Below are 23,422 nucleotides of genomic sequence, written 5' to 3'. Positions count from 1 at the left end.
GCTTAATGTCTGGGGCAAAAGAAATGTACGTCATCGGCAGGACCCCTTGGTCGTATGCTGGGTCAACAAAGAAAGCAGCTGATCGCGACTCCACCGCTCAGGACCAGGAATCGTGGGTATTTACTATTCTGCAGTAGTCAACGTACATCAGCCCCGTCAGGTCACAGGTGAAGGCTGCCGGAAAGTTCCCCGGTTGTTCCTCGCGCTCGACTACTGCTACGGACAGTCGACGTCTCAGGATCTCCCAAGTCACGTTCGTGTATTGCTGGCATGTCTTGACAACGCATCTTCCAGCCGACAAGTTTGGTCGCTCCATGAATACGATAACTAGTAACATCAGCCTCCCGGCTTGGAGACGAGCTGACACTGCAGCCGCAGCGAAGACATCAAACAGCGGCAAAGGCTAAGGACTCTTAGATCCAGTTGACGCTGTTCTTGTCGCCCCGCATTAATATAGCTTGTGACACGATGAGGAATTGATGATAACCAGTTCGCCTCACGCTGTTGAAGCAACCTCACGATCAGCTGCCTCGCCATGAGCATGCTTGAGTTGTCATTGCTGGATACTCCATACGGAGTACATTGTGGTAGACTATAGATGCTGACTGCGGGATCTGGAAATTCTGTCCTCATCGGCATCACTGGCGGAGATAGACACAGACACTAACAGATGGCAGTTTACAGTACAGTACGGTAAGAACCTCATGAGCATTATTTGGTGCCGGGTACAGGGCCACAACGCCGCCGCGTGACTCGGAACTACTGCCCCACCGGCCATTCCTCATTTCCAGCAATCCCTGGTTCGGCTCTCTTCCACTATACTTGGTGAACCCGTTCTTCGGAGACATGTTTCGCTGATATTTGTTTATCAAGATCCCCGTGTGTTCACCGATCGGCTCCCATCCATGAAAACTAACATGTGCGAGCCGTTAATGATGATGTCGACATCAGGATTGCAGCCATCAGATCCCTGTTCGGCCGATAAAGAACGGCGCTGATCTGCAACCGGCCATTGGCTGCGTCCACTCACCTTCTTCGAGTCCGTCCCCGGCTTTGTTTTCGTCGAGGTGCTGGCCAACAAAGTGCTATAGGAGTTACTTGGTGGATGAATCTGTACATGCTACGGGGTACTAACAATGGCTGCTTGGTGGCCGAAGCGAAGAGCTTGCAAAGAGAGGGTTGTTGAGGCCAGTCGTGAATATTCACGACGATGACCGGCATGCACATGCAGTAGTGCTCATAAGGCTGACGGTCCAATTAGTCTTCGGCGGAGCTCTCCGACTCCGGCGGCAGCAATGCGCTTTACCAATAGTCATCAATATCGCGCAAAACGCCCCAGTTTCAATGCCCCTTAATCATCCTTAACTCAACCCTACGGATTAAGCATACCTACAGTACGGGGTGCGTTGAAAGGTTATACTCACCACAGCTCGCGAGAGACCGACTTCATTAATATCACTGATATCCCCGAGGTCGCAGACGCAAAGGACCCTGCCTTGAAAACATTCAACGGCGGCTTGCAACCCCACTCGTGCTGCATGTGGCTTTACTCTAGCCTAAGAGCTTTGAACGCCCAACATGTCGGTCCTTATCTCGATCAAATAATTCAATTATCTAGATATAGCATGACGAAGATGTAACCTGGATTACCAAGTAGGCAGGTGCCTACGAGACCAAACCGCGTCCTCAAGCAACGACATGCTTACCAGACATCTCCAACTCAGTCCTTTTCCAAAACGAGATAATATAGCCCAACAACCCCGTCCCAATTATCGGAGAGAAGGACCGGGCAAGCAAAAAGCAAACAACACCTATATGATGATCAGATAGGATCACCAGCGCACTGGCCTGACAGGCTGACAGCGTCGCAGCGAAACGAAAAGGTAAAAAACAAAGACGCGCGAAGCGCTACCTTCGCCTCGAAGCTTATAGGCCCATCCAACCCTAATTCCGGCCAGCCATGGAAATTCGATGGTTCTAGCGTGGGATTCCTCTCTCTCCCGTCTTCTAGCTCATCCTTTACTGCAATGGCATGCTCCGTCCTGGCCCTTGACGAGCGGCGAGTAGACACTCCGTAGATCTCGAGATATGGATGGCAGACCTGGCATATTGACCAAGTGTCAGAAGCAGCCCACTTTGAAACCGCCCGGCTAGGTACCTCCCGGAACCCCTAGCCGGATCCGATGGATGCAGCCACCCTTCCCCTAGTTCATGATGCTCATCTGCTCACCAACGGGCTGACTCGACGAATCTCATCTCGGTAACAGCCGGTGTTTGATTGCCTAATTTGCTGTGCTAACTATGGACTACGTCTACGGCTGCGTTCTGTGTAGGACAAGATGCTGTCGCTGATGTCAGTTGGCGAGTGTCAGTTGGCGCCGAAGCGCCCAGTATCAAACATGACCGGGATGCGGGATCGGGGCTAGCCTGCGCTCTGATTCGGGCACATACTCGAGTCCGTGGAGGTGACAACTAAGCGTTTCGATATCAGTGCGGTATCTAGATGCTGGAAAGATGTGATCTCACATACCCCGTAGATTCCCTGCTCATTATTGATGCCAGGATGTGTGCTGCATTCCCGGACCAGACTCGATCTGTGTTCCCTCGGGTAGTTTCTTATCCTGTCCTCTTATTCTGTCCTATCCCACCCGACCAATCGCTCCCTGCTGTATACGGAGTATCGATGTATGCCTGCCCTGCTGATGCCACAAACTCTCCAGCGGCTAGCACTACAGTATCGGTACTTGCGAATGTACAACTTGTTATGCGCATCTTCGTTCCGCAGCCTTCGATTGGATTCCTCAGAGCAACGGAGCTTTAATCGCTCTACTCAGACATGTCTTCGAGGTGCCCAGCCGACTCGGTATACACCCTCCTCCGCAAGCTCAACTGTCAGTCCAATTTCAATCCCGCCCTCACCTGTAACTACGAGTTCCTTGATCCAGGCTAGTCTATCGACAAGGATCCCGTCCCCCTCCATACCTAACCCAGTGCGTCTAGCTTACGCCTCTAGGTCACGGCCGAAGGATCGCCCGAACAAAGCCGACCACTTGGGCGGATTCCTTGGGTGAGTTCTCCAGACCAACGAGAGGATGTAGTTCATGGAGTTCGATGAGGGTTCAATATAGAACCCTAGCAATAATAACCAAGATTAGAGTGCGGTTCCAAGTTAGCTCGTCAACGTGGTCCGATGGGTTGGTAATGGCGTCCAGTAGGCAATCCACCTCGGCGGCCGACCAGTTCTTAAGGAATGGATCCCCGCACCCGTTATGTATGTGCTTTGAGAGAGTGTATTTGTATTGCACTAGTCGCCAAATACCGCTGTGATGGACATAAAGGGTAAGAATGGATGTCTTTGGGTATGTAAGTAATAGTAATAATGATGATAATCCTCCGTACATACAAGTGTAGGCTGCCAAAGTACCATGCAGGTGCTAAGAATGCAGGGCACAGTCATACATCACCCCAGAGACTCCGCCGTTTTCCACTGGTATAAAGCCCTGAGAACCGCTACACCCCCAGACTGCGTTTCCACAGTGCGTCCTCTGCCGCGATCATTATAATCCGGCACTTTGGCTTCAACTTCCTCCGCCTCCTTTGTTAGCTCCCGGCCTGTTGTATTCGCAGACCAGAACGTGTCTGGGTGGTTGCGGTAATCCACTGCGCCATCCGGCAAGAATGTATCGCTGGTAGAGGCAGACTCGTCGATCTCGCGGTATCGTCTTCCCCACCACATGCCGAACTTGCCCTCTTCGTTTCTTGTGACGAGTGCCGCCTCGGCATTGTGCTCGATCCAGGGGCGGTAGGTGCTGCAGAGCTTTTGATGCCAGTCGTAGGTCTGCCTGAAGCTCGAGTCATGATAGGATTGGGTGCGGAGGAAACGCTCTTCCTGTGGGCGGAAGGGTCGGCAGAACTCGGCGAAGTGGTGCCAGAAGATGCCTTTGAAGGTTTGGCCGTCTTGGGAGCAGTCGCCGTTGGAGTCACATGTGTCTTCCATGATCCCTGCACGGCCTAGGCCTTTCCATTGCTGGTCGTAAACGTTCGGCCACCCAGTTGCCCGTTGGACGTTTTGGATGAGTTCGTGTCCGTCAGCTAAGTACTCTTCAGATCCGGTGGCTAACCAAAGGCCGCGGAGTCCGCTCAGAATCACGCCCTGGTTGTATGTGTACACCATTGTGTTGAGCACGTCGCACCTGCCGGTTCCTGGATGTTGAGGGCCTTGATAGCCGCGGACGTGGAACCCATCGGCATACAAGTTGTAGATCCCAGTCATGTTGGAGTGCTTGAGCCAACTATAGGCTACTTGCGCCATCTCAAGATAGGAGGGATCATGCGGCAGACCATCCTCCGACTGTTCGGCAGCAACAAAGGGTGCATCAATCGGGTCGCCAGGAAAGTAGAGATACATCCCAATGCTCGACGATATGTACAGTTCATTCGTGATGGCATTTTTATACGCGCCCAAATGCGGGTTCCAGATCATTCCACCTCCACACACCGTCGTGTCCCACCCGTTCGACGCAAGCTCGTAGAATATACGTGCCCGATGCGCAGCGGGTGTCTGGAACTGTGTCCCATGCCACGGCCGTCCACTGGACTTGGACGAGCCCTGTCCCTCAAAATGCAAATCAGAATGCAGCCTCTGGAACTTGATATTCTCCAACCATCCCAACACAACCCACAGCATATCATCGTAAGCCTGATCTCTAAGCCCCAATGCATTTTCTCCAAAGTAGTATGTCGTGACCTGCGCAAAGAAGTGGCTGACAAGGTTCTCGAGAGCTAGGAAGTTCTCGGTGATGGAGTCATTGGCATTCTCTTTTTCGTTCCCATCCTTATCCTTGTCACCATCCGTCGACGAATTCCCCAGGAGTTCATCGTTCGCAGATGCAGTCAATGCGGCCAGAGTGGCTGACACATGCGTCCCGTGGACAGCCCTAGTCCAATCATTGCCGGTCGGCCATGTGCCTTCGTATAGGACGAAGTATTCGTCCTGCATTACATCGAGGCCGTCTATAAGATCGCGTAGGATCTGCCTGTACTCGGTCGAGGCAAGCGGCTGTTGCTGTGAGTCCTTGTCTTGGAAGTAGTAGAGCTGGGGTTGTGGCCGAGCGTCTTGTACGAGCACTCGCGCGTGCGTCTCCAGTAGACAACTTAGCGATAGAACGCTCCATAGCGCTCTGCATAGTGATGCCATTGTAGATAAGATTATCTTTGCTTCCCCAATTCAACAGATAATCGGGGAAGAAGACCGATGGCGTCAGCGAGGATAAGAGAGCCTTAGGATCGATAAGAAACGGACGTCGGACACTCCGCATAAGATATGGTAGGAATCGGGAAGGAAAAGCAACCCAATCAGTGATGAGATCAGGGGAATCTCACATAGTTTGATGCATTCCCCTGGACATCGTGCATAGAAGAGTGGGAGGAGCGGGCAGGATTGAAATGCAAGAAGCGGGGAGACTTCCAAGGAAGGTTGGAGTGGCCCGGCCGTCCGAGAATGCTCCGCCTGATGCGACGCACGGTGGAGTGCTAGTAGTGGCCTTCGAGTATAATTTACTCTGATACAGATCCAATCCCACTTGTTGAGGCTGTTCAGTCCATTTTTCTACATTTACACCCACACTTGACGTTCTTGGCATACGGCGATAGCATCACGCGGGAGCTGCCCCAGTCCCCACGTGGACCAGAAAAATATGGGGTAATCCAGTACGGCGCCTCATTCGCCCAAAGCCCCGGAAGTGCACGATGTTATGCCTCGAGCAGGAGAAAATGGCCAGTTACACTGAGCTTGCTACAGAGTTCTCTCGTAAAGAGCGGGTGCGGGGTGCGGGGTTCAAGGAATGAGCCATAATCCGAGTCACACGACACATTGTATTGTCAGGAATATCACGCGGAGATTCCCGAGTTTGGCAGAAGTAGTTTGTAGACAATTTGATATCTGGTAAAGTGGAACTGTTGGGGTCTATGTTACCTGTCAGCGAGAGCAAGGGAAGGATTCAGTCGGGTTGTCCATACCTAACCCACCATTCTGCATGACGCCGGCAGTTATCCCGAGCACCGTTTGGACTTGAACTTTGATGGTGTCCTAGGGAAGTCAAGGAATGCTGCCGGCCACGCCCGCTTGCTCTCGGCAGAGCCTTGATCTCGAAACGAAAGCCGTACAATCATTTCGTGCCCTAACTGATTGTAACCATGCGAAAAGAATAGAGCGCGGCGGGTTCATTCCAAAACATCAATGATTGTTCATATATGGTATCTTAATCTCTCTCATTCTCAGCCCCGGGGCTGCGGCTTCGGTCACGGCTCCTGCTGCGGTTTCTCCCGCCACGGCCGCCTCTTCCTCCGGACTTCCCCTTGTTAGATGGCGGTGGTCGGACAAATGCGTAGTCGACTTCAATCGTCTGGTCCAGCAGCTTTGAGCCGTTCAACTCTTTGATGGCTTCAGCGGCTTCCGGTAGCGTCGAGTATTCAATCAATGCGTATCCCTAGGCAAGAAAAAGCCGTCAACACCTTTCTCACTCTAAAGGACAGTTGCTCCAAAGGCCGAAAAGATGAATTATAAACCTACCTTCACGTAACCTGTGCGGCGGTCAAGGTTCAGACTGAAGTTCTTGATCTCGCCATATTCTGCGAAAAGATCGGTCACATCTTCTTCGGACGCTTCCTCGTGGATGTTTGTCACGATCACAATCCATCCTTCGATACTGCGCACAGCAACAGCCCCAGTTTGTGTTCGTGCATCGGTGCCACCGTTGCTGGTCTGCGGCTCGGTCTGCTCTTGCGAGACGGGAGGGTCGACTTCCATTTCTCCGGACATTATAGCGGAATCAAATAGCTGCTTCTCTTTTGGTTGGAAAAGCGCGGGGTAGAAACGAGGTGATTGAGTCCGGACTCTTGGACGTTGGGTCGCGACGGATCTGATCGACCTGCCGAAGCTGATTATGTAATCGGCTAGGAGATTGCAGAACAATAATGTGTTCGAGACATAACATCTATTTTGAATTTGAAAGTAAGAGTTAAGAGCTAAGTAGCATAATTATAGCCTAGGGGACACTTTTATGATGTTATCATGCTAGTCTTGTGGCTAGAAACTGGAGTATAAAGAGGGCTCGGTGGACCAAGTCTACGTAAATATATAGTTCAGGACCTATACCCAGTAGATACAGCCCACTTACATTCACAACGAAAACATGTGTCCAAAATGGCTGTGAAATAGATTTTAACTCCATCAACTAAGACAGAACACCGAATTGGAGTGTGAGACTAGTAGAGTAATAACAGGGTTGTTCCTTGATATTCTTTCTAGTTGAGGTCCATGCTACTTTATACAAATCCGCACTAACATTCTGCATTTCCATTGAAAAGATAAGAAACAATTCAACTAGAGCATGTATAGGAACCAGGATATATGGAAGTATATATGGGATCCTAGGCATGAGTTATAGTCCTTACCTGCAAGAACCTTGAGGCAGCCCTGAGCAATACATTGTCTTCCGTTTATGGGCTAGGGTGAAGTGACATACTGGGAACTAAATATATTGTAAAAAATATTCTGTTAAAGTTAGGTAGCCTGCAAACAATTCTTTTGCTCAAGAAGGCTCTTATTAGTAGGTTGACCACATTCATCCTTGGGGAACTGGCAGACCTCAGGAACTCAAGCTTTCAGTACTCAAGCCTTCAATGGCCTGGTGGTCAACACACCAGGTATTATCCATAGAAAATGAAGATGGTTTGGCTCCACGGCAATTCACTGAAGTATCTTTTTATAGCACAATAGTGAATGTTGTGCTGAAGAAATCTGCTCAAGTGAATATGTAAAGGTTAGCTACCCACCACAGCAGCATAAGAAACACTTCAACTTCCGCTTCTTCTCAACACATCTCTCCAGAAAAAACACAGTGGTTACCTCCATAAAGCGGATTCTTGAGGTATTCGTAATCAAAGCTTGCGATATGTTGTGGTGAGTTCTCAATTTCGAAGAAATACGATTCCAATACTGACATGGACGCTGCAACACAGCGACGACCCGAAATGCCTCTGCCACCCTCGCCCCAAGAAACCCTTCCAAAAGCTTGAGCTCGTCATACGCGGTTCTCAGTCCAACGAAGTCTGTCGACTTCATCAAGCGGGTGCGCAATTAGATGTCGTGTTTGACCTAATAGGGAACGACATGACGCTGCGAGAAACAATCGGAGACCCAACCATGGCCAAAGCCTCCTACTCAATTGCCCTCCTCCTCAAATCGAAGATGATGGATTTTGTGAACTTGAAAGGCCTTGCCGACAACTCACTCCTTCTATCGTTCCGAATGCAGAGCTCGTTCTGCGCCGCGACGGGCAAAGACAGGATGATGTTCAAGGAGAAATACCAAGGCTTCTCATCCAATCGACTTGAGAGCAGACTGTACAACGACTTCTATTCTTGCAAATGGTCCGAGCAGCATCTGGAGCTACTTCTGCCGGCGGAACGTATCATGGGCTGGAAAACGGTCGCCCTCATCTTGAAGACGTTCAAGCGCATCACCCCGGAGAATTGGTGCCACATGGTCAAGCTGAGGAACAGGCCGAGCGTTGCGGGTCTGGACTGGATGGCCATCGAAGATAAGGTGATGCCTGCGAAAATCGAGAAGCCCATTACCCTGGCGCCTTCCAGTGAAGGAAAGAAGTTGCACTACCTTATCGAGAAGAAGAAAGCAGCAGCAAAGAGAGCCATGCAAAAGCAAGGACTACTTTGCCACTAGACAGCGGCCTGTGTGTTTATTGTATGAGCAACAGTTGGTTCAGGGTGGTTCAAATTGGTTGAAATTTCACTTCAGGCGATGTTTTGAGATACCCAGCATGTGAAGGCGTTCTGACTATTGGAAGAACAACTTAGGTTTAATGTTGATTAATCTGGAAGACACATAGCGTAATGGACTCGAGTCTTGTTATCCAGAAGTCTGGAATGAAAAGAACCGTCGGAAGCTGCCCGTATTGTTCTATCTCTATTGATGATAAGTGCATTGTCCGATATCAGGGAAAGGTCCCCTTGCATGCGGTTTAAATTACATCCAAGAGCCACTTCCTAGAGAGTACGTACACGAACAACCAGCCTACTCAAATCATATGTCCCGAGGCCTACCTTATCACCAGCCATTCTGTATGGTCTTCACTGCTCACCTTGCATACTAGCGATGCCGACCAGTTACTCTTCCCATTCCTTCCGCTGGAAGCAGAGCATGACGAGCAATTCGGGAAATTTTATTCTAAACCAATATTCTGAATCTACCCAGAGACACCACTACATAATGCAGGCACATGGTGAAGATACCATGTCTACTTCAAGCAAGCGCACCCCGCCGCCGATCCGAACTAGAAGCCAACCCGTGGACCAGGCTTTAACCTTCCCAACATCTCAGCTCCTGGGAAGAAAAAGGGTGTTCTATTCCTATGAAGGCAGCACGCCTGTGAGCTCGGCTTTCTGTGAGGGGCACCTTTATTGTCACTCCCGCCTGCTGGTTGTTCTCTTTCTCTCTTGAACACTGAGATAGCTTGAAGGATGATCCACTTCGCTTGCTCTTGAACTCTCTTGCCGCTGATGATTGTCTGGACTTTAGCCGTGTTCGGGTTGTAGGTTGTCACTCATTCTGACACTTGCTCAATACTCTCTCTTCTCCGTTCGCTTTACTCTATCAGTCTATATGCACCGCGTCATTCGTTCTTCTCCGCTGTCATCCATTGGTTTGAGCTACTACAAAGTGATATCAGGGGCTAAAGTTACAGCATCTGTTCGTCTCTCAAAGTCAAAGCCATGTTGCCCTCTACCAAAATGCTGCCATGGCTTTACGCTGCCACATTCGTGGCACTGCCTACCTCAGTGCTCACCGCAAATACCGATGTCTGGAAGACGAGATCGGTGTACCAAACCATGACTGACCGGTTTGCCCGCACGGATGGATCGAATACTCATGCCTGCAACCTCACAGACGCCCTCTACTGCGGTGGAACATGGAGAGGGACAATAAACCACCTTGACTACATCCAGGGTATGGGATTCGACGCTGTTATGATCTCCCCGATCGTAAAGAACGTTGATAAGCAAGCCAAGTACGGTGAGGCATATCACGGGTACTGGGCACAGGACATGTACTCTTTGAACCCACATTTTGGGACACATGAGGATCTGCTGGACTTGAGCCAAGCGCTTCACAACAGGGGCATGCTCCTTATGGTAGATACGGTCATAAACAACATGGCTTATACTTTAAATGGTGGCGACCCAGCATCGGACGTCAACTATACCTCTCTCAATCCTTTCAATGATAAGAGCTTCTACCATCCTTATTGCAGGATTGACGATTGGAACGACTACCCCCAGTCGCAATACTGCTGGACAGGAGACAATGTCGTTGCGCTCCCCGATTTGAACACAGAGGACGAGCGAGTCCAAACCATACTTGAGATGTGGATTCAAGAGATGATAACAACCTACTCCATCGACGGGCTTCGTATAGATGCAGCAAAGCACGTCACACCAGACTTCCTGGGAGAGTTTGAGAAAGCGGCCGATATCTTTATGTTCGGAGAGGTATACGAGCGATCAGTTGAGATTATTTGCGGCTATCAGGACAATATAATGTCTAGTATCACCAATTACCCCATTTACTTCGCGCTCCTTGACGCCTTCACCCTCGGCGATACAGAATCCCTCCCCAACCAAGTCGAAACCATGAAAAACAGATGTCCCAGCGTCACAGGCCTAACGGTATTCTCTGAGAACCACGATCTACCTCGGTTTGCAAGTCTAAAAGATGACATCAACGTAAGCCATACCTCTGCTCCTCTAGCAGAACCCTAACTAACCGAACCTAGCTTGCCAGGAACATTCTAACCTTCACTCTCCTCTTCGACGGCCTCCCCATAGTCTATCAAGGCCAAGAGCAGCACTTCTCCGGTTCAACAGATCCCCACAACCGCGAACCCCTCTGGCCCTCCGCCTACAATACATCCTCCCCTCTCTACAGCTCTATTCACACTCTCAACGCGATCCGCAAACACGCCATTCAAATTGATCCAGACTACTACATCAGCTACAATACTTATCCAGTCTACCGCGGTCCCTCGGAAATGGCCTTCCGGAAGGGCCGCGAGGGCAGACAAATTATTATGGTCCTCTCAACTCAGGGGAGTAATAGCGGGGCGTATACGATCCGTATGATGAATGGCTTTCAGCCGTCTGTCGTCGTGAGAGATGTGCTTAGTTGTAAGACCTGGACCGTGAATGATATGGGGGAGTTAAGGCTTGACATGGATAAGGGCGAGCCGAGGGTGCTTTTCCCGGACTCTTTGATGAGGGGCAGTGGACTATGTGGGTATGCCGGGGAGAAGGTCGGTTACTTGGACTTTGTGAATAAGACTTATTCGCCTGGATCGCCTGGATCGCCTGGATCCGAGGAGGACAAGGAATCCAGAGGTGTGGTTGCTAGTAGTGTTTGCGTTAGTGGTGGGCTCGGCGTACTGTTGGGTTGGGGGTTGTTAGGGCTTGTTTCCTTAGCGATTTCTAATTTGCTATGATTGACAACAATCTGTTTTCTTTATCCGAAGGTTTACAGTGATAGACGACCGCAAGGAGGTCAAATATATAACATGATACTTTCTCAGTTTATTATTATTTTTTCTGTTAAGTGAGTGGAGATTTTGTTCGGTACCTCCCCAGACAGCAAGCCCGATAGCAGTTTTTATTTAAAGAAACGTGACCCTCCACAAAGATGATACGCCATGAATAACAGTTCCCAAGTAAATGATCAATACAGGTATATGCCCCGAAGAGAGTCTTGATAAGGGCTCTAAGAAATGCTAGTAGATCCCAAATGGCCTCTACCTCCGGTTGTTGTTTCGCAGGGCCAGAATCTGAACCATGCGGATGAAGATATTGATGAAGTCCAGTTCGAGGCTAATAGACTCGTTGACAACATCCTTTTGGAGAAGGCCCCGCTCAGACATGCGGGCGTGGTGCAGGACCTTCTGGACATCGTAAAGAGTGAAACCTCCGAAGACAGCAAGACCACCGTACAGCCAAATGTTCTCAGACCACATCAGGGCACGGGTAGCGGTGGCGGGGAGGACAAGGGGCGCAAATCCGGAGAGGGCGACAATAGTCACACCGGCAAGAAGAGGAGCACCCAGGTACAGGTACTTCTCCTGTTTAGCGGTCGCGCCGACGAAGGCAATGGAGCCCATCATTCCCACGGTGTAGAGGCCAGCACGAGCGAGTATAGCCGGGTTCATGAACATCAGGGGCGCGAGAAGAGCAGCCTGGGTGATGTTGAAACCAGTCCAAAGAGCGTACTTCTGAACGTAGCTATAAAATAGTCAGACGATGAATCAACAGCGGGCAAAGGAGACATATGGCTTACTTGTTAGGCGAGGTGTAGTAAGTTCCGAACATAGTTCCCATGCTGGCAACAAGTCCAACACCAGCAACAAGCCAAGGGTTCGTAGCCATGAGACGATAAGTCCACCCGCTGGAGTGCAGAGCCCGAGCAGCAATACCAATGATTCCGATACCAAGTCCAGTGTGCATGAAGGTTTCGTTCAGGTAAGCCCGTTCAAAGGCGGGCATTCCACCGTCTTCCCGAGTCTCGCGGTTGAAGACGAAGTTCGTCGCCAAGATAGTTCCACCAACGATAGCTGCGCCATAGATCAGCTTCGAGGTCAAGTCGCCCTGAGAAGCATTGGCGGTCTGCTGCATGTAGCTGCGACGGAAGGCATTCTGGAAGGTCTGCCTTGACTTGGCGAATATGGAAGAAGAGGCGGGACTGAGAGGCTTGGGTTGAGCGGGCTTAAACGGAGAGCTGTGGATGAAGCGAGCGGTATTCGCGGATTTCGGCACCTGTCGGAGGGCCGTTGGTACGGCGAAGGGCCGGCGCAAGAAGAACGCCATGTTCGTGATGGCGATGCGATGCTGATGCAAGATCTGGGGATGAAACAGAGTCTCTCTGCTGGGAGTCTCGGAGTATTTGAAGGCTACGGCCAGTGATATCACTTTGCTTACTACGGTGACCCGAACGTTCGAGAAGTGTAGTCATCAGTCACATGATCGAGTGACTTAAGTCTCGGGCATAGCTGTTAACTCCGGCAGTCAATCGTGGGGTTGATTTGATGCTTCATGTCGAAAAGTCCGTCGGTGACAGCGGGCGTGCTCTATTCTCGATTTTTCGGCCTCGCCTTTCTTTCATTGCCAATATATATTTCAAATCATTCGCTGTCCTGAATTGAGTCCCTCGATATGTCAGCGTCTCTGGAAACAATTCATCTACCCCACCTCCCCTCGTCGCTAGAGGTCCATGCTGCGCTCTACAAAGATGTACAGAATGCTGCTTCTCTGAGGCAGCAGCTTCTGTCAGCCAATTCAAATTTCGAATATGCATTTATTGACGCAAGTATGGTATGTTCAATTGCCCCGGCGACTATTTTGTCATTGAACATTCGCTTACCTTGAACATCAGGTTATCTCTCGAGCACATGCTCTCTCAGCTGTCTTTCGTGCCGTCAATGACTACCTCAATGAGCGCCTGAAGTCTCGCAATATCCACTCGGAAATTGTCTTTTCGTTCAGCCCAACGAATAACGTACGCTGAATCGCAACGTGTCACTTTTCTCTGGACTGACGACGTTAGATCGCCGACTCTTTTAGAAAGTTCGGTATAAGCGACACCACCTGCAACCTACTGGTGGTCAAAGTTTCTGTGACTCCGGATATTACCCATGACTCTGTCGCCGCACACCTAGCACAGAACGTCCAGGGCACGCTTTTACCATTCGATGACGAAGCACTCGCAGGGATCTCCGACGTAGCGAAGATCAAGAGGGCATATAAACTGGGCTCTTTGCCGTCCGCTTGTTCAAAGCAAGCGAATGGTGCACCTGATGAGGGGAAGAGGCAGCTCGAGCTATCTGTATTGGGAGCGATTGCATTGCGGGGAGCGACCTGAGGGCATACTTGATTTTTGAGACCTGTCTCACTCACTCAACTTGCTACACCCTGAGCCAAAAACGGACCGAGGAAATCGGTTGGCGTGCTCCCAAGTACAGCCTCGAAATCACTTCCAGAAGCCCCGCGCGGCCTTGCGATGACCGAAGGTGTCGTCCAGGCTCTCCCTTCGCCATCACCTGGCTCAGACGCAAAATACCGCCGAACCCGGGTTTCATACCGACAGTGTCTCCCGGGAGCTCACCGTTTGAACATACAATATAACTTGACATCGCTCGACAACAACTAGAGACATGACCAGGCCACCCCAGACCCCTGTAGAAAGCTCTCGTACATAGTTGTAGACTACTATGTATGCTATGTGCGGAGCATTGCTCAATTCCATTGGTTGCCCGGTCTACAGGCATCTTCCCAAAGCGGTAGCTAGTCGGTGCCAAGGCTGTTGACCCCACCCTTATCGATTGCCACACTGCAGCCACTCCGATCTCTACTAGAATCCTGTGGACTTCCGCGGCATTGCAAGCATACAGCATGGCGCCTTGTAGCTTTTCTCTTCACTGACCATATAGGCGCTGCTAACAATATACCTCCCGTTCGCCTCAACAATGCGTACCGCAACGGATTTAATTGTGCTCTCTTCGTCCCCAGAAAGCAGTGCAATTTGTATTCCGCCGCTGTCGCTAGCAGATGCGAAGACAACATCGCTGCGTGACCCGTCTATATCTCCGTCACCTTCGCTGTCTAAATCCTCTCGGCCTCCGACGCGCTCGAGATTCTTTTCCACACCTCCATACAGTCAAACCAAGACAGCAGACCGAATAACTCAGGGACCGCTAAAAAAGAAGGAAACAGCGGCAGATGCGAATCCAATTACTTTGGAGGATAAACCGAAGTCCAGAGGACGAAAGCCTAAATTTGCGCCGCAAACGGAAGTGCAGGGCCTAATTCATGGTGATGCGGAAAATAAGGAAAATGCGCCAACGAAGCCCAAAAGGACCAGGAAGAAAAAGGAAGAAAGTAGAGCTGGAGGCGATAAATTGAAGAATAAAACGATAACTGGGAAGGTCACCAAGTCTGGGCGCTTGAAGACAAAGACATCTGGCGCGAAGCCGGTTGATGGTGAAAAGACTACGCGAGAACGAAGTGCTGGAAAGGAAGACACGCACAGCAGCTGTGAGAAGGATGAGGGACATGACTTACAACTAGAGATCGCTATGAAGAGAAGGATGGATTGGACTCCGACGAAGAAACCAGCTAATTCACCTATTGATTTGGGGGGTCAGGATGACACTGCAAATGGACCAAAGGGCCTCGGTATATTGCTTTCCGAGTATGAATTTAGTGGTACGGGTACAACAATGGTCAGAGATCAGGCATTTGGAGATAGTGAACCGACGAAGCGTCGTCAAATAGAGGTATCATGCTACTCACTTTCCGATAGCAAGTGCTTCAGCTAACATCAACTGCTACGAACAGCTTGTGGATCACAGGGTACTACCAGTAAAGCCGAAGCCCTTACACGAAGACAACGTTGCTCATGATAGTGAGATGGACGCCTCACTATCTGCAGTTTCCAAGCCCAGCAAAAAGCCAAAGCCGAAGACAAAACGGTTGACAACTTTGACTGCTCGTGTGACAGCCTCCTACTCCGAGATATCTAGGAGTCGCTCAGATCCAAACGATCAAGCGGTTTTGATCACTGCGGAAAACACAACAGGAGCGAAATCGAAAAGCCGCAAAAAAAAGACGGCGGACGAAAATCCGGCGTTCAATATACCCAGAACAGTATGCCCCCCGGAGGAGGCGTCTAAGTCGTTAGACCAGCAGGTCCTGGTCTTTGGAACATGCAGCCAGCTCGAGCGAGAAGATTCTCCCACTTTGCTTAAAGACACACAGGTCGCACTCCAGGAGTCAGAGAAGGAGTCAGCAAGGCACCCGTGCCTATCTTCAGGGATTGCGCGCCAATCCTCTGCTGTACTGCGGTTTGCAACGCGAAGGAACCTGTGGTCGGTTGCGGCGAGGGATGCAGAAGGACAGGTAGCTGATGTTGAAGTTGTAAACCTTGTGGACTCACCCGAAACAACTAAATCCATTACCTTGCCCCTCGACGGTGACAAGGAAAAATATAAGGCACTGAGCTCACCTGATGCATCTATACAAATCGCCTCGTCTTTGGACGATGAGGAAAGGAATGATGGGAATGGGAGCGCAGCTACTGGAACGAGCAGTTTATCAGACATGCTAGCGGCAAAGTGCTCGACATCGATCGATGGCACCCTGAACTACGAGTTAGCCGCGACGAAAAGCTATACTGTTGAACAACCGGCTTGTAAGAAGCCAAAAGCTACACATCAGCAATCAATGCCTTCCTATCAGGGGAAAACGGACCTTCAATTGGCGTCCGAGGTCCAGAGCTACGGATTTAAGCCGCTCAAAAATCGCCAGAAAAACATCGAACTCCTTGAGAAGTGCTGGCTAGCTAAACAGGGACCAGCCACCCATGTCGCTAGCGAAGAGACAGCGACAAATCCTTCTGCATCTGAAGCGAACATGACCGAGGAAGAGGCAAAGCAATCCGAATCAGCAACCCAAAAAAGAACAACGAAAGCACGGCCTCAACCACAATCAACAAAGGACAACTGTGATACGACCACAAATGCTGCAGCAATGGACGAGAACAAACAACCTAGCCTAAGCCCTAGACCGAAATCGAGGCCGCAACATCAACCTCCTCTCAAACGCTCCTATATGGAGGTCGAAGAAATCGAAGACTCAGAAGACGAATCTCTCCCCTCCCCAACTGCGCTCCTGAGCCAGTTCATACGCAGTCCGCCTCAAAAAGAAGAAAAGGCCAACAAGAACAAGAAGCAGAAACAGAAACACCAGGAACTACACACCTCTACCATACCGTCGAGTCTGAGCCCATCAGCATCTGCTCCTCTATCGTCTCGACTACAGTCGCGGCAATTCAAGGCCGCACAAACCAAAGCAGCTCTACCTGCAAATAGCGTTCTCCCCGACTTAGGCGAACAGATCACGAAGGCCGTGCGTGCCCAGCCACGACAAAGTCTAAGCCAAAGTCCCGACGGTAGGAAACGGTTTAGCTGGCATGAGAAAATCCTCATGTATGATCCTATCTGCCTTGAAGACTTCACTGCCTGGTTGAATACCGAGGGACTTGCTCTTGTCAATGAGGATAGGGAAGTTACCCCTGGGTTCGTTCGTCAGTGGTGTGAGTCTAAGGGTATTTGCTGCTGTTTTAGGGTTAGGAAGACGGCTGGGCATTTTTAGCTCCATTTGTGGCTTTGCTTTCTTTTTCTTGCTTTTCTATCTTGGTTCAAACCTGAGCATCCTAGGCGTCGCTTTTCTTTGCTTTGTTCTCTTTTTTTCTGGAACTTTTGCATATACGGAGTTGTCCAATACCTGGAATACCCTTATTTACAATATGAGTTGTATAAGTATTTTACCACATTCCTGTATGGAAATGATCAATATTTTTATAAAAAATTTAAATAAGTAAATTTATCGGACTAAAGCAGTGTACATTATAAACAAAACAAAATCATAAACTTGCGAAACTACTGTTAAAAAGGGTACATTTACAGACGCTGGAGCAGAGATCAAACACACCTAGCAGGAGAACAAGCTAGGGAAAGGGGCCTGGAGAAGAGAGAAAGAACTCACTAATCCCGCATTTCCTCATCAAAGTTCTCATCGTCATTGCCTGGCTGAGCAGCGGCATTGTCCCCGTCCACAGACCAATCCATATCTTCTGGCTGCTCAGAAGCTTGCTGAGCTGAAGCCGTCTCAGGCTCGGCCGATTCCGCTCTCTGAGGCGCCACTGGAGATTGAGTGTTGGGCGGCTGCGCGAATGCTGGGAGAGTTGCTGGGTTAGCAGCAGGAGCATTTTCCCTACCGTTGTTGGGACGTGCAGGTGAAACCCACTCGGGCACAGGAAGCCCGATCTTCGTCAAAAGATTATTCGCAAATTCCTCAACAGTCTTGGCTTTACCGATGTTCATTTTCTTCCATTTGAGACCAGCATGACTGATATCGATAATGGTGTCCTGACGAGGAGGCGTTTCTGTGGAAGAGGCTTGTTTAGTAGGAGTACGGGGTTCGCGACGGGTAGACTTTGGCAACGGCGGGTCACCTCGAGAAACCGCCCAGTCACTTAGTCTGGCAGCTTTGGGTGCCCTATCAAAGCGACTAGGAGGAAGTTGTGCTGGAGGACGATAGCCGGGCATCGCTGTCAACAACCTCTCAGGGGGGATCTCGCTACCATAATTGAGACTAGGGTTGTTGGCAGGAGTAGCAGGTGAGGAGTTGTTATTGTTGGTAGGACTAGCAGGTGAGGAGTTGTCATTGTTGGCAGGACTAGCAGGTAAAGGGTTGCTATTGTTGGCAGGGCGAGCACGTGGGGGGTTGTCAGTGCTCACAGGATTCCCGGTAAAGGCAGATAGGGACCTTTGCATGCGTTCGTTTTCTCTTTGGAGTCGCTGGTTTTCCAGCAGCACTCGGCTGAGTTCTCGGGCATTGGGGTCTCGGCGCACTTGTTCGCGCAGCAAGTCGCGTTCCTCCACCGCTGCTGTAAGCTTTGCCAGTAGTTGGGCGTCTGCGGCTGCGATGTTCATGGGAATATCGTTTCCACGTTCCCAAGTAACATGGGAAACTTTGTCTGTGACGGTGCAACGGATGTTGGCCTTGACACAGGCGCTGCAGCCATTGGGATCTTGGTTGCACCAACGGTTCTTGACCTAAAAAGATAGAGAGATGTAGTTAGCATCGTCACCACTAGCTCTAATTCGCGGACAAAGCAAAGAAAAGAGTTTGCCGCTCTGGTTGGACGTACCCTGCACCGATCGCAAGTTGGAACTTGTTTCTGATGTTTGTACCTGTCGATCAGCAATTCAGGCCAATTTAAACTCTGCTCACCACCGGCCGTCTCGGTGAGGCGTTCTAGCTCCTCCTGTTCCTCTAGCTTTCGGGTGTGAGCGTTCTCCTGAGCACGTCTATAGGACTCCGCTGCTTGTGTGCGTGGTTTGCGGGGTTTGAGTAGTTTCTTCGCAGTCTTCGCCCGGGGCCGGGAGACCTCGGTCTCTTCAGGAGCTTCAGTCGTAGCTTGGGTCGGAGTATCGGTAGTGGCTTCCGTAGGGGAAGCGGTAGGAGGCTCAGAAGTGGTGTCCGAACTGGCATCTGACTCCTCGTGAGAGCGCTTTCTTCGGGGTGTCATGCTGAAGAACGTGTTGCGTATTCCAGGTGACCGGGTCTGCTCAAGTGTGAGCCAACGAAGTGTACGGATTTGTTGCTGAAGATAGAGAGTGATTGTGTTGAATATTCTGGTGAAAAGCTTCATTCCATAGGAAAACAGTGACCATTAAATAGACAACCTCCTCGAACCGAGGCTACCGAGTCTTCATTGTCCAGAGCGTTTCGAGCATGGACGAGAGAGCCGTTTGAGGCCCACAGCGTCTTAACAATCACCTAAAACGAACGTCAAAGAGGAGTTTGAGTATGTATGGAAGGGATGACACATAGTGGGTTTTGCCAACAATGCCTAGGCCTCGATCATACTTGAGGGTGGTCATGATCAGAATCATATCTTGTAACACAAGATGGCGGGAGTTTATGGCAAGGAACAATGGCCTTGCGCAAAGAATCAGGGGTCAGGCCTGGGTTTCCTGTTTCCTGGAAGAAGGAGCGACGAACATGTTCTTTGTCGACACATCTGGGCATAAACAAGAAAGGAGCTGCGACGAAAACCACACACTAGGCGCGACACCAGCTGCTGCAAGCACCAATGAGAACAAAACAACCAAAACACGAGGTAAACAAAAAGAAGATGGCTTTCTAGACGCTTTGAGCTTCATTGGATCTAGAATAGGGTGTGGACAAACGAGGGCTGTTTCCCCCTCTCAGATGGCGGCTAATGGAATCAAAAAAGAAATCTAAGGTACATGTAAAACTTCCAAAAATATAGTTAGTCCCAACATGCAATATGAATAAGAGGTCAACCGATATATGCTGGTATATCTGCGTCAGAGCCAAACTCCTCCCATGCCTGTGCACCTGGACGGAAGTTGTAGAACAAAAAATAGTACCCACCGAACAAAGATTGTATATGGCCGTGACGCGAACCTTGAAACACCTATGGCCAACGCGCTTTGGGATTAGAGGCAATGCAGAACGTGACAGCCATCAACCAAAACTACAGGGGACCCACGAAGACAAGTACCATAACTCCGGTGCAGAACCAGCAGGGGTACACAAACGAATGTATCGAAGCAAAAAAATCGTAAATAAGTCGACATCGGACGGGCATGAGGATATCGTGATAGAGGACAGTATTGAGCAATAAATGGCCTCAAAATGGAGGGATATGGACGAGCCAGGGGAAGCGGTCTCCCATGCATGGCGGCCGATGGTAGTGGTAGTAGAAAAAACGTGTGCTATCGGTAAAGCCTTCCGTTCACGGCAACGGTGTCGAAAAATATTTTATCCTTGTACTTCTGGATTCCGCCTCCTTCAAGCCAGGGAGATAGGTTTTTACACTGGCTGACATCGAAAGCTTTCAACTGCGTACAGCCATCCGCTACCGATTCCACTCCAGCCCCAGTCACGCGAACGCAACCGCGCACTGAGAGCCGGTTCAGGTGCAGAAGATGTAGTCCAATGCTACGTAGTGACGGATCAGATATGGCGGAGCCACAGAATGACATGTTGAGATATCTCAATTGAGAACATTGCAGGGCAAGGACCTCCGTTGCCGTGTCTGACAAAGCGCAGCAGAATGACTGTAAGGACGAGAGTCAGCGAGCATCTTGAAGCAAAGGAAAGGAGATTCACATACCAGGTCCAACTCCTGCAATTGCTTTGCAGCATTGGTAAGATATACAATTGCATTATCAGTCAAGTATGTGCAATCCGCCAGACAGAGCTTGCGAAGATTAGTAAATTGAGCGTTTCCCCAGAATTGGAACCCGTGGTCAGTGATTGTTGTGCACCGTGTCAGATCCATTTCTTCAATCCTCGGAGCAGCATGAGATGCAATGTGATGCATAGACCTGTCAGTTACATGCTTGCAGTAAGACAGAGTCAACTTCTTTAGTTCTGGGCACCCAAAGACCGCCGCCCCCGTGGATGTCAGAAATGTGGGTTTGAGAACAGGCTTGCCGGACTTCGCCGGCTCTTCTGGGGGTTTGTACGGGCCTGGAGTGGCCCATCCGAGGATTCGAGCCAAAAGCGTGTCGCTGACTTTTCGGCAATTACTTAGATCCACCTCTTGCAGGCCGTTCGCTCGGAGAGCCATCTCCAGGATAGCGGACGCAGTCACGTCCCAAACACTCTTCATCTTCCAAGCCACGACGTTAGATCCACAGGCATTCACCAGATTATTGAAGCCTTCGTCTGTAATGTGAAAGCAGTTGCTGATATCAACGTAGCGTGGTCTATTGCCGATGAAAGGGCACACGACTTTTGCCAATACGTCGTCGGTGAGGCAGCGATTATAGACGCTCAAATCCAAGTAGTGAAGCAAGAGTGGAGATGAGTTAAGTATCTCAGACCAGTAAAGAGACACTACTCGTAGACGAAGAAGATCATGCAGTTCAAGATACTGGAAGATCCGCACGAGTACACTGTCCGGAAAGATCCCGCGGTTGTCATTGCTGGGTTCGCGTCGTGTCTTTTGCACTGGTGTGGTTGGAGTCCCTGGGAGGGTACGAAACGATGAACTGCTTGACAATGGTTCGGTAGGGGATGGACGTTGTTGATCTCGAGTGACCTCTTCCGGGGTCAACGGAGCGACAGAACCCCGTCGACTACGAAGCCGAACATTATCTAAGCCCACGTTGAGAAAAGGGTCTGGATCTGATGGTCGTAATACGGTGTGATCATCTATGCCGTTTAATGTCCTCTGAGTACTGTCCAGCTCGGTCTCTGTGAGTGTTAGGAGCGGCATAGATTGCCTACGAGCAGACCTGATCTTGAAGCTCTCATCAGCAGGATTGGATCCATCAGTCTCTCCTGCCTCGGCCATGACAACATCGCCATCTGATGCAGACTTGAGTCTGTCTTTCGCGGTCCGTTCAACCTGTTCGCGGACATCTTGCGGGCATTTATCCCACAGTTCAGCTAAAACCTCACCGCTTATCATGAGACATTCGACGGCATTGATTGAGCGCACAGTGGCAGTCCGCCGAGGTGCTAGAGAGAGGCTCACCACCTCCCCGAAATACTGGCCCTGTTTCAAGCGGGCCTTCACTTCGAAGCCAGGATATTCAATGGTACTGGGTAGGGGTCGCCCCCCGTTCCGGGAGTCCTTCTTCTCACTCAGGACTTCCACATCGCCACGAACGATGAAATAAACTTCGCGTCCCTGCGAATCCTGTTTGATGATATCGGTGAAGGGTGGAAATGATCGAGGTTGCGCATTGAGACCCAAAAAGTGGAGGATATCCGGCGGAAGACTCGCAAAGAGCGGCAGCTCCTTGAGCAAAAGACGTACATTCACGAGCCCATTTGCCAGAGCACTTGAGGTTCCATCAGCTAGTCCCGGGCTTGGGGATTTGCGTTTCTTATTGACGAACTTTAGGCTTGCACCGTTCTGTTCACTGAGCGAGAGATCACGGGAAAAAGTCTCTCGTAATCTTTTGGACCCTCTCCGACCTGCATCTATGAGGTCGGCAGAAGGTACCGAAGTCTCCTTCTTCTTCTTCTCGAGTATCATTAACCGCTCCTGGGCCTCGTCCCTGATGGCCCGCTCTACTTCCTGAAAACGAGGGAGGATTCTCCGGAAGTCCTCCTTGGTCAAAACGACCAACAAGCATCTCGAACGGGCGATAATGGTAGCGGTACGTGGCCGATCCATCAATACACCTATTTCACCAAAAAAGGCGCCCGGCTCAAGCTCCGCATATATACTCTCCCCATCTCTAGAAGTAACTGACACCGCGCCTCGTACCAGCCAGTATATCGCCTTTGCCTCATCGCCTTCTGTCAGAATATAGTCATTCGGAGCGCACAGCTGCGGGCGCAAGTGTTGTCCGACCTCGACGAGAAACGATTCAGGCGTTGATTGAAAGAGAGGAAACGAGCGCAGTCGGTCGACGAGGTCCAAAGGCAGAGCTTGAATATTAGACGAAGCCAATGGAGATGGGCGCACCGGGCGATTGGGGTTCGTAATTGAATCGAATGAATGGATTAACGATACAGTGTCGGAGACGGGTGTCACAGCTTTGGTTGAACCTCCGCCGGTCCTGCCATGTCGCCTCATGATGAACGATCGGGACGCTTTCTGGGGGAGGTATAGAGCACAAGACACGAAAACTCAGTTGTATGATTCAAGCAGTGGTAGCATAGATTCGTTGGACCCAGAGAAGAGTTGATGACGTATTGGAATGACGGGAGCTTCAGAGCATCCCCAGTTCCACGGCGCGGGGAGGGTCAG

The 23,422-nt window shown here is 50.3% G+C and overlaps 9 protein-coding genes across 9 annotated transcripts; 4 read left to right on the top strand and 5 right to left on the bottom strand.

Moving 5' to 3' along the window:
• Nucleotides 1–3,460: 3,460 nt before the first annotated feature.
• DSM5745_11471 (putative glycosyl hydrolase) lies at nt 3,461–5,197 on the bottom strand (the record flags this gene model as incomplete). Its single annotated transcript, XM_026753487.1, has 1 exon — nt 3,461–5,197. The coding sequence occupies one exon, from the start codon at nt 5,195–5,197 to the stop codon at nt 3,461–3,463; it is 1,737 nt and encodes a 578-aa protein (XP_026597993.1).
• A 1,063-nt stretch (nt 5,198–6,260) lies between these two features.
• Nucleotides 6,261–6,820, bottom strand: DSM5745_11470 (RBM8 family RNA-binding protein; the record flags this gene model as incomplete). The annotated part of the gene is made up of 2 exons (XM_026753486.1): nt 6,261–6,488; nt 6,572–6,820. The coding sequence occupies 2 exons, from the start codon at nt 6,818–6,820 to the stop codon at nt 6,261–6,263; spliced, it is 477 nt and encodes a 158-aa protein (XP_026597992.1).
• Nucleotides 6,821–7,955: 1,135 nt separating this feature from the next.
• Nucleotides 7,956–8,743, top strand: DSM5745_11469 (uncharacterized protein; the record flags this gene model as incomplete). The annotated part of the gene is made up of 2 exons (XM_026753485.1): nt 7,956–7,963; nt 8,023–8,743. The coding sequence occupies 2 exons, from the start codon at nt 7,956–7,958 to the stop codon at nt 8,741–8,743; spliced, it is 729 nt and encodes a 242-aa protein (XP_026597991.1).
• Nucleotides 8,744–9,810: 1,067 nt separating this feature from the next.
• DSM5745_11468 (alpha-amylase) lies at nt 9,811–11,555 on the top strand (the record flags this gene model as incomplete). The annotated part of the gene is made up of 2 exons (XM_026753484.1): nt 9,811–10,803; nt 10,854–11,555. 2 exons carry the CDS (start codon nt 9,811–9,813, stop codon nt 11,553–11,555), a joined length of 1,695 nt encoding a protein of 564 aa, XP_026597990.1.
• Nucleotides 11,556–11,858: 303 nt separating this feature from the next.
• On the bottom strand, nt 11,859–12,924 carry DSM5745_11467 (Bax Inhibitor family protein; the record flags this gene model as incomplete). The annotated part of the gene is made up of 2 exons (XM_026753483.1): nt 11,859–12,342; nt 12,398–12,924. 2 exons carry the CDS (start codon nt 12,922–12,924, stop codon nt 11,859–11,861), a joined length of 1,011 nt encoding a protein of 336 aa, XP_026597989.1.
• Nucleotides 12,925–13,269: 345 nt separating this feature from the next.
• Nucleotides 13,270–13,975, top strand: DSM5745_11466 (EKC/KEOPS complex subunit CGI121/TPRKB; the record flags this gene model as incomplete). The annotated part of the gene is made up of 3 exons (XM_026753482.1): nt 13,270–13,428; nt 13,490–13,612; nt 13,661–13,975. 3 exons carry the CDS (start codon nt 13,270–13,272, stop codon nt 13,973–13,975), a joined length of 597 nt encoding a protein of 198 aa, XP_026597988.1.
• Nucleotides 13,976–14,579: 604 nt separating this feature from the next.
• Nucleotides 14,580–17,265, top strand: slx4 (the record flags this gene model as incomplete). The annotated part of the gene is made up of 2 exons (XM_026753481.1): nt 14,580–15,389; nt 15,451–17,265. The coding sequence occupies 2 exons, from the start codon at nt 14,580–14,582 to the stop codon at nt 17,263–17,265; spliced, it is 2,625 nt and encodes an 874-aa protein (XP_026597987.1).
• Nucleotides 17,266–17,657: 392 nt separating this feature from the next.
• Nucleotides 17,658–19,207, bottom strand: DSM5745_11464 (putative C6 finger domain protein; the record flags this gene model as incomplete). The annotated part of the gene is made up of 2 exons (XM_026753480.1): nt 17,658–18,731; nt 18,827–19,207. The coding sequence occupies 2 exons, from the start codon at nt 19,205–19,207 to the stop codon at nt 17,658–17,660; spliced, it is 1,455 nt and encodes a 484-aa protein (XP_026597986.1).
• Nucleotides 19,208–20,423: 1,216 nt separating this feature from the next.
• On the bottom strand, nt 20,424–23,248 carry DSM5745_11463 (cyclic nucleotide-binding domain protein; the record flags this gene model as incomplete). Its single annotated transcript, XM_026753479.1, has 2 exons — nt 20,424–20,768; nt 20,825–23,248. The coding sequence occupies 2 exons, from the start codon at nt 23,246–23,248 to the stop codon at nt 20,424–20,426; spliced, it is 2,769 nt and encodes a 922-aa protein (XP_026597985.1).
• Between the last annotated feature and the right edge of the window lie 174 nt (nt 23,249–23,422).

Source organism: Aspergillus mulundensis (genome assembly GCF_003369625.1).
Source record: "Aspergillus mulundensis strain DSM 5745 chromosome Unknown scaffold_26, whole genome shotgun sequence".
NCBI lineage: Eukaryota > Fungi > Ascomycota > Eurotiomycetes > Eurotiales > Aspergillaceae > Aspergillus > Aspergillus mulundensis.
The sequence above is the reverse complement of the archived record's forward strand: the minus strand, read 5'-3'. Positions and strand labels throughout refer to the sequence as shown.